This window comes from Pogoniulus pusillus, chromosome 13 (assembly GCF_015220805.1).
Source record: "Pogoniulus pusillus isolate bPogPus1 chromosome 13, bPogPus1.pri, whole genome shotgun sequence".
Classification (NCBI taxonomy): Eukaryota; Metazoa; Chordata; class Aves; order Piciformes; family Lybiidae; genus Pogoniulus; species Pogoniulus pusillus.
Genome location: NC_087276.1, coordinates 32,442,361 through 32,452,574, shown reverse-complemented (window position 1 = coordinate 32,452,574; position 10,214 = coordinate 32,442,361). Strand labels below are relative to the sequence as shown.

At 45.4% G+C, this 10,214-nt stretch overlaps 1 protein-coding gene across 2 annotated transcripts in view; it reads right to left on the bottom strand.

The window, feature by feature from the left end:
• KCTD5 (potassium channel tetramerization domain containing 5) overlaps positions 1-10,214 on the bottom strand; it is a 38,310-nt gene that overhangs the window by 7,111 nt on the left and 20,985 nt on the right. For both annotated transcript variants that reach the window (XM_064153919.1, XM_064153921.1), the window contains one exon: positions 5,939-6,064. In XM_064153919.1, the coding sequence (XP_064009989.1) occupies positions 5,939-6,064 (126 nt within the window). The remainder of the gene's footprint in view (positions 1-5,938; positions 6,065-10,214) is intronic.

The following is a 10,214-nucleotide window of genomic DNA, read 5'->3' as shown; positions in this document are numbered from 1 at the left end:
ATAAATTTAAAGAATTTATAGAGTGCCCTCCCCTCTTCCCCCTCCTTTTCCCAAAGATAGGGAGAGAGAGAGGTAAGCACACCCAAATAAATCAATCTCACTCGATTTGGAAGTTAAAAAGGAAAAGTTTAACAATAACTTAGAAAAGGTATTGGAGGTAGGGGAGTTTACAAAGGATAAGGAAGGGAAAACAGCAAAATACAAAAAGGGATGGATACAACCCGAGTAATGTGATGGTGTCTCTGCCTTGTGGCTGCCACGTGGTGTGCTGGTATGCAGTGTGAGTGTGTGTCGAGAGGGAGTGAAGAAAAGAGAGCCCTAGGAGCAGGAAGCTCCTCTGTTTTATAGGACAGGAAGTGGGGGGGAGTGGGCTAACCATCACCTGGAGTGTGGCCCACCCCTGGGGAGGGGCCAAGACCCCTAGGGTCAGGTTCAGGGTTACTCCCCCAGGAGTGTTAACCCTATACAGTGTACTAAGCAAAGAGCATTTCACAGGACATGGTAGGAGAGATAAAAGTGAATTCTGTGAGGAAAAGTCAGCAACTGAAAACTGCTCAGCAACTTCTAGCAGAATATTCAAAAGGGACTGGTCAAACTCACAGAAGATAGTGTCACTGATACCCACACATGGTATCATGGTGTCACTGTAGCTTTCTACAATGGTCTAGATGCAGGCTTGAAGCCAAATTTCTTAAACTGAGGCTTACTGGAATGTGGGGAACTGTATCAGGAGTTGGGTTTATAAGCGCTCCATACGTGAACTCCTTCCTGAGTATTTGCTGTCGGTCACAGATGAGAACAAAGTGCTAGAGCAGATGTCCACAACAGTGGGTAACAGTCTAACCCAGCAAATGTCAGTCAGTGAAACAAAACATAGCTGAAGCAAGCTGTGGCACAGTAAGACATTAATATTAGTCTATTCATTTTGTGAATCTTTCTAATTTAAAATGAAATATTTGAGTTTATTCTTTCCTAGAAGATAAAAGGTACTTCTAAGATTAACAGAACTATTTTCGGTAGCTTCAGAAACACCTATAATAAAATAAAGCTAAGCTAGCTTTGGATGCTGAACTTTGCCTGCTGCACTGAGCCAATAAACTCAACATAAAGCAGAAAATTCTATCAGGCCAGGAAGTATTTGAACACCCTTTTCTTGGTACTTCTGTAACCCCTACCTTTACTAAAGATGAATTGGATCAACAAGTTTTCCTGAGAGATGTTCCATCCACCTCTGTTCAGAACTGTGTGAAAGGACTTTTTGTAGTTACGATCAATGAGTTTGTCCAAAGAAGAAACTGAATTTCAGGAAGTCTACAAAATGGTACCTACTAAATACTAGAGGATGATTGACTCTGTTCTGCCATATGAAATTCCTCCTTTTTGTCTTTTCTAAAACATCCCGTAATAAGATTGCTCCTAAAAATTGTAGTGTCCTCCTGAACAAAAACACTGAGAGAAGATGCCTCAGCACTAACAGAGGTCAGTAAGATTTGAGAGCAGTAAAGGCTGGTCTTGTCCCAGGCTGTTAGTAGCTGGGACCGAGGAAGCATCCACAGCTTCCCTGGGCAACCTATTCCAGTGCCTCGCCACCTTCACATCAGAGAATTTTGTGATTCTATCCAATCTTCCAGTTTAAAAATGCTGCCCCTTGCCTTGTCACTATGGGTCCTGGTAAAAACCCTTTTTCTGTCTTTCTCTTAAGCCCTCTTTAAGCGCTGGAAGGTCACCATAACATCTCCCCAGGGCCTTCTCTTCTCCAGTCACACAACCCCAACTCTCTCTGCCTTTCCTCCTAGCAGAGGTGTTCCAGCCCTCACACCACTTCTGTGTCCCTCCTCTGGACCCACTCAAAGAGGTCCACACCTTTCCTGTGCTGTCTTCCCAGAGGTGGACACAGTAGTCCAGCTGAGGTCTCCTGACAGTGCAGCAGACAGGCAGAGTATCACAGTATCACAGTATCACAGTATCACAGTATCACCAAGGTTGGAAGAGACCTCACAGATCATCAAGTCCAACCCTTTACCACAGTGCCCAAGGCTAGACCATGGCACCAAGTGCCACATCCAACCTTGCCTTGAACTGCCCCAGGGACGACGACTCCACCACCTCCCCAGGCAGCCCATTCCAGTGCCTAATGACTCTCTCAGTGAAGAACTTTCTCCTCACCTCGAGCCGAAATTTCCCCTGGCGCAGCCTGAGGCTGTGTCCTCTTGTTCTGGAGCTGGCCACCTGAGAGAAGAGAGCAACCTCCTCCTGGCCACAACCACCCTTCAGGTAGTTGTAGACAGCAATAAGGTCACCCCTGAGCCTCCTCTTCTCCAGGCTAAACAACCCCAGCTCCCTAAGCCTCTCCTCGTAGGGCTTGTGCTCGAGGCCTCTCACCAGCCTCGTCGCCCTTCTCTGGACACGCTCAAGCATCTCAGTGTCCCTCCTAAACTGGGGGGCCCAGAACTGAACGCAGTACTCGAGGTGTGGTCTGACCAGTGCAGAGTACAGGGGCAGAATGACCTCCCTGCTCCTGCTGACCACACCATTCCTGATGCAGGCCAGGATGCCACTGGCTCTCTTGGCCACCTGGGCACACTGCTGGCTCATGTTCAGGCGGGTATCAATCAGTACCCCCAAGAGTCACTTCCCTCAGCCTGCTGGCCCTGCTGCTTCTGGTGCAGCTCCAAACGTGTGGGCTGCCAGTGCACATTGCTGGCTCATGTCCAACTTCCCACTCGCCAGGATCCCCAGGTCCTTCTGCAGCACTGCTCTCAGTCCATTCATCACCCAGTCTGTGCTTGACCCCACTGCAGACCTGCATTTTCTTTCTCTTCAAGTTTCTGTTCTGTCTTCCCTCTAGGTGCATCAGAGCCAAAGCTGACTTACAAACTCCAAACAATACTGAAAGTACTCTCATGTCCTAGGGGTCTGAATGTTACTGTTTGTTGGGAAGCAGAACATGAGAACTATCTCCTCCTGCTCAAATCCACTATAGACAGAATGGCCTTTTAAGGACCATTCACCTCTCAGCTGAAGAATCTTGCATTCGCAAGATGGCACAATGCCTATTTAATGTTCTCAACAGAACTTGAGACTTGACTCATTCCTTGCAGCCATTCCTGAAGACATGGCAAAAAAAAAAAATCTTTTTCTACCTACTCTGTAGCTTCTGTTAGTATCAGTTAAGAAAATAACATAAGTTCTTTTTCAGCCACGTGGATGCAGCACTTCAGAGGTAAGTATAAGGTTGCTTTACCACTAAAAAAAAGAAGTGTATAGGTAAGAAGTTGGAGTTCAGTCTCATGCAATGGTAAGCATCTTTAGTTTCTACCGGCTCAAGTGACCAACCACACACTGTGTTACTGAGCTGTCAAAGATAAGTTATATTTGGGGAATTGGATAGTAGAATAAATAGGGGCAGTGCTTGCAGTCATGTTAGAAAAAGACTGAATCGGAAAGAACAACTTCTGCAGCTTTTGTGTTCTTCCAACTGTGATTTTGGAAGTACCTTCATCTTCAATAAGATGTCAGACGACAGTGGAAAGGACCTGATCCCTCCCTAGAGAGGGATCTTACTGCAGCAGCAAGATCAAACTATTTACTTACATTTGCCAGGTCTTGATTCAAAAACTATTAGTTTTGAAATTATCAGGCAAGACTATCTTTTGACTATATTGCAGTCAAGTTTGTTAATTTATTGACAATTATTGCTAATATACTGAATTTACTGAAAATGGGTGCTGTAAGTTTGTATCAGATGCCTGTACCCTTCGAAAACACATTTGACGGAAAAGCTGGTGCATGGAGAATAAAAATCAAAAGCAATTTTGACCCTAGAAGCCTCATGAAGAACTTTTCTTCTCAGCAAAGCTTTAAAAGATCCAATCACAATACAGCTAATAACAGCAGCACTAATTACTCTGTCGGAGAAGCAACACCCAGAACAGGAATTCTACTTTGCTAACCATGACACAACTCTAATCACAAACACACACACCACTAGGACTAGCCAAATGACAGCACCCGTGGGGGTAGGAATTGGATGGGGCAGAAAAGCAGCTGGGTAAAATCCTAGGCAGCCAGTGCTCACCATGGCTTTTACACTTAATCTGAATCATTCATATCGTAATCCGTCTCTTCATCCTCACTCTGAGTACCATGCAGCATGCAAGTGCAGAGAAAAGAGGGGAAAAGAACAGATTGCAAGTGAGTTAGAGCTGCAACAAAGTACAGTCCACTTACACTTGAAGAACCTGGAATGACAATGATTTACTTTTAATCCTTTCTTTGGGACGCCCAATCTTTGCAAGACAGTATGGCAGCAGGCAATTTCAGAGAGGAACATTACAGGTTTCTTTAAAATCTCCTTTTTAAAATGTCCTCAAGTTAGCAGAAAGAAGCCAGTAGGGCCATGCAACATAACAGGGACCATAAGCACGGAGAAAACTGAGATCAAAACTGTACAGCGGGTACCTTAGCTTCACGTACTCTTTGCCATGGATGGGAAAAGACAGCACTTGAGAATCTAACTTTGGATGCAAAAATTACTAACAAGCTCTGGTCATTTGTCTCAAGGGTTTCGGCCCAATACAGTGGTATGAAGGGGAATCATGCTCATGTGAACATAGGTTATCTTTCAGCAGTGCTGTAGCTGTCAGTGACAGCCACCAGAACCATTTAAGAGTCTCGAATGCCACTGGTGTCCTTCCCTGAGGTATACTGGAAGAAGCCAGCTGCTAACTTACGATGTAAGCTGTCTTCCAAAAAAAGAAAAGACAGGAAAAGGATTCCTAGAAGGAATGAAGGTGAAGCTTGATTGGATGTGCTATCAGAAAATGCTTTGTCCTGTTCTGCAAGTCCAGTGCTACTAATTAAAACCGAAGTGCTTGTCAGTAAAAATTCCATAGTGGCAGCTTTTTGTGTCCTCCAACCTGACCCGCTGTAAAAGTAGTCAGAAGGCTTTCTTATGGCTTCTAAAAGTCAGTCTCAGTACAGGAACGTATTATTCTACATCTACCATTGGATACCAGAATTTCCACCATACCAACTTCATAAAGACCAAGCCAGACACTAATGAAGAGATTGCAGACTAGAGGATTAATGCTGGCTAAGAGGGAACTATTGAGATGACAGCTCCTAAGCTCCAATCAAGACTCCTGAACACAGCTATCAGAAACCTCCCCACAAAAAAGACTTTTTTTCCTTCATAAGCACAACCTATTAGAAATAGTTTACTTATTAAAAACACAATCTATATAAAAAAGGATTCTTCAAGTACTTCCATTAATAGCTAGCAACAGCTCAACTCTCCCGGGACAAAAGGAGTAAAAGTTTCTATCTCTGACCAAAACTAACAGTAATTCTTATTCATCACTTTGGTCAAATCATGCTCTGCTCTCCCCTTCTCTGAAACAACAACCAAGAAGCACTTCCATGAACAGATCTAAGATTAAGCTTTTATCAGACCTACTGAATTTACAGAGTTGCAACGTACTTTGAACTAGCTTCTGTATTTAGAGTTGAATAACTTCACTTTCTTTTACATAAGAATGCAATCACAGAATGTACTTCTGGCAACTTCTCGGGTTCTGTGAAAGCAATACTGCTCCTTAAGAGGATATTTTAGCAATTAATGATAAAGTAAGGAAGCATTCAAATGTACAAGAAACAAATCCCAGATTCTCAACTCTGAAAAGCAAGTATCTGCTAGTAGTCGGAAAAAAGAGGACAGGTATCAGGAAAAGCAGAGAGCAGTGCATTCTGAGAGTCTGGTACAACGAATTTGTGCTGACTGCACCATTTACAGTGGACAAGGAATCATTATCAGTAACGAGTGAGGGGAAGAAAAAGGCAATTAAGTAATGGTCCAGAAGAGACGTGGGCTTAGCATGGCTTAGTGAAGCCCACCTAATTTGACATCATTTCTTCAGCCCAGTGTCTCGTAACTTACCTTTGCTTTTTCACTGGGTTCACTGGTTGTGCCGTAAGGAGTGTTATGCAATTCCTTTGAGACAACACACAGAAATTCAGCCTGGTCTTCATTGCCATAGTTATAGGAAGAGCCAATACTGACCAGCTGAAAGACGAGGGGGAAAAAATCAGTTGCATTTCCACATAAAAGAAGTTCCACAAATACTCATCATTAGTGCAAACAGTTCTCACTCTTCAGAATGTTGGCTGTACCTGAAGCATCATTCTCCACTTCAGTGCAAATGTTTTGATATTAACAAATAAACTGACACTCCGATAAGATAAACATAGAGCTATTTTTAAACACAGAATTAACCACTTCAGTTACGATTATACTGTGAAAGAAGAGGCTACAGAAGCAGGCCAGTGGAGAAGCAGCCTGTTGCCTATTTCTGTTATTTACCTTCCCATCCTCCACAGTTAGTTTTTAAAAAGCTTGCGGGTGGTATCTTAATGTAGCATGATTTACATGTAAATGGCTGCATGCAGGAAGCACTTTAGCCTCAAGGGATACCCACCACTTGACTTACAGAATAAAGGTACTTCTACTAAAACGTATGTTGAGTGGACAAAGACAAATTTGGCATTTGATTGAAGAACAGCAAGACACAGCACGGTGGGACACAAAGATTAACATCTGAAGTTCGTGTGGACTGCTACAAGGAAGTTAATTAAGGAAGCACTACAAGCAGAAGCCATGTATAATGAAAGGTGGTGCATTTACAAGCTTCTGCAGGTCTCCGCAGCGAGTGAGAAATGAAGTTACTGCCAAAGAAGGATATGCTCAACATTACCACTACCTCGTGTGCAGAACGTTTATCAAATGGCAGAAACTTCATGTAACTTGTCTTACCTTACACACAGCACACTTACCTAATGCTAGGAGCTTTACATAGCCTGCCTTCCCAAGCCAGAATCAGTTCAGATGTAGCTGGTTCATTTATTTTAACGGTTTATTTCAAAAGCACGACAAGCTAATGTATGGTCCTACTACTACTACTGACACAAAGTCCCAAAAGTAAGCCTGTTGCAGAGACATTGTACTGAAATGTCATTAGCAAAACTATATTAAATCTACCTACCAAATTACCTCTCACGTGACAACACTCTCCTAGTCCTCCACCTCTATCATTAAAGTGCCCTTGACTTGTTTTCTTGGGCAAAAGCACTTGAAACACCATCTGAAAACAAACTGTGTGCTGCAATTAACCTAGAACAGCACCAAAGAGAGTAAAAGCCTTGTTAAGGCACAGGCGATGCAGCCAAGATTTATTCTTGGCCAAAATCTGTACCTGAGGGGTAAGATTATTCCCCTAACAAAAGTGGTACATAGACCAAGGCTAAAAGCAGCTTCCATACAGCACTGTCAGAAGACCACGGAGGCAGAGGAGAGATGCTCAAATGTTCCAGCACTGGGATGAGCCAGCCAAGCAGGCACCTCCACAGATGAAGCCAAGGTCTGCACAGAGGAGCAGACCACAGGCCTGCACAATGATGCCAACACGATGCCAGGCCCAGGCCATGCCACAGTTTTTGGACCCTGCCTGTATTAGAGCATCCAAGGGCCAGCCTCCCGCTGGCAACCAGAATCCAGCACTCTCAAACTGCCCACTTGACGCCGTCCGGGTTTGATGGCCAGGAACCTTTCCCTCCTTCTTCCACTCCTCACACCAGTCAGGTGTTTTGCAAACTGTGAACCCCGCAAGGAACAGAGTCTGCTCAGAGGTGACCGTGACAAAGATACTTCTTCCACCAAAAGCACGTGAGGAAGCTACAAGGCCCCACAGACTTGCAGAGGTAGGGACAGGACCTGACTGCAGTACAAAAGCACCATTCATCCTGAGAGGTTACAGCAGCCTCTTTGTGTCATCTGCAGTCACTTCAGCACTTCAGAAGGGCCTACAGGAAACCTAAGGAGCAACTCTTCATCAGGGAGCACAGTGACACGACGAGGAGTACTGGTTTCAAGATGAGAGGAGATTCATACTGGCTACCAGGAAGAAACTACTGTCAGGTTGGTGAGGAACTGGGAGAGGTTGCTCACAGAAGGTGTGGATTTCCACCCCCTGGAAGCACTGAAGGCCTTCAGCAAGCTGGGCTAGTGGGGGGTGTCCCTGCCCATGGCAGGGGATTGGAACTGGATAAGCTTTTAGGTCCCTTCCAACCCAAACCATTCTGTGACTCTATGAAAATCCATAAAGTAACTAGTTACTCAGCTGCACAAAGTGGACTAAGTCCACTGAAAAACTGGATTTACTTCACATGGAGAAATGATTTATTGATTCTCTTCCCTACCAGCAAAAAATCTACTGGGGCTGGCTATACACCTGCTGAAGTGGTTTATCCTTTATATTCCACAGCAAGTACAAGCCATCTGATACAAACAGAGTAACTGCTTCAATTACTGAGGTAAAGGGTGGGACTATTTTAAACAGTGCTTTTAGCTCCCTTGAAGGCTTCAAATGAAAAACATTCCAAAAGCTGGATACGTGTTTAAATAAAGCCATGCGTAATGTACCTTCTCTGAGGCAACATTTGAAGAACAGAACTCGAGTGTACCATTTGGTTTAGAAAACAGTCAACTTCTCTTCTTGCCACACAGCAAGAACCTGATAGCAGATAAGCTCTGAGAACAACTACCAGAAGGAAAAATACTTCTTCAGAGACTGATGCTCCAAAGAAGATATGGTTACCAAGCAGATATGATACACGATCCAAACATTAGCCAAACCAGCAATCCTGGTTCAAGAAGGCTGATGGGTTCTCAGTTGATAGCTACTTACATGTCCTACTAACAGTTCATAATCCAAATAAACAGACCTTTTGCACAGAATTCCTTGCAGGTGGCATGGCAGACTTCATAGCTAGCAGGATAGGACTACTACAGAACCACAGCAACATCCACGCTGGCAAAGCCCCTCAGGATCACCAAGTACAACCTAGAACCCTACTCTACAAGATTTACCTTAAACCATGTCCCTAAGCATCAGTAAGTTTGCAGATGACACCAAGCTAGGAGCAGGTGTTGATCTGTTGGAAGGTAGGAGAGCCCTGCAGAGGGATCTGGACAGGCTGGATGGGTGGGCAGAGGCCAATGGGATGAGATTGAACAAGGCCAAGTGCAGGGTTCTGCACTTTGGCCACAACAACCCCAAGCAGCACTACAGGCTGGGGACAGAGTGGCTGAGAGCAGCCAGGAAGAAAGGGACCTGGGGGTACTGATAGATGGTAGGCTGAAGATGAGGCAGCAGTGCCCAAGTGGCCAAGAGAGCCAATGGCATCCTGGCCTGCATCAGGAACAGTGTGGCCAGCAGGACAAGGGAGGTTCTTCTGCCCCTGTACTCAGCACTGCTCAGGCCACACCTTGAGTGCTGTGTCCTGTTCTGGGGTCCTCAATTCGTGAGAGATGTTGAGGTGCTGGAAGGTGTCCAGAGAAGGGCAGGAAGGCTGGTGAAAGGCCTGGAAGACAAACCCTATGAGGAGAGGCTGAGGGAGCTGGGGTTGTTTAGCCTGGAGAAGAGGAGGCTCAGGGGTGACCTCATTGCTGTCTGCAACTACCTGAAGGGAGGCTGTAGCCAGGTTTGGGGTGGCCTCTTCTCCCAGGCAACCAGCAACAGAATAATGGGACACAGTCTCAAGTTGTGCCGGGGGAAGTACAGGCTGGATGTTAGGAGGAAGCTGTTGGCAGAGAGAGTGATTGGCACTGGAATGGGCTGCCCAGGGAGGTGGTGGAGTCACCGTCCCTGGGGGTGTTCAAGAGAAGACTGGATGAGGCACTTAGTGCCATGGTCTGGTTGACTGGCTAGGGCTGGGTGCTAGGTTGGACTGGATGATCTTGGAGGTCTCTTCCAACCTGGTTGATTCTATTCTATTCTAAGCACCACATCCAAATCACCAAATCACCCTTAAACACACCCAGGCTGGGTGACTCCACCACCTCCCTGTGCAGCTCATTCCAGTCTCTGACCACTCTCTCCATGAAAAAATTTTTCCTACTGTCCAATCTAAACCTCCCCAGCCTCAGCTTGAGGCCATTCCCCCTTGTTCTCTCCAATTATCTGTGAGAAGAGCCCAGCTGCAGCCTCTCCACAATGTCCCTTCAGATATCTGTTGACAGCCATAAGGTCTGCCCTGAGCTGCTCCTCATAAGATTTATTCTCCAGGCCCTTCCCAGCTTCCTTGCCCTCCTCTGGAACCACTCCAGCACCTCCACATCTCTCTTGTATTGCGGTGCCCAAAACTGAACACAACACTCG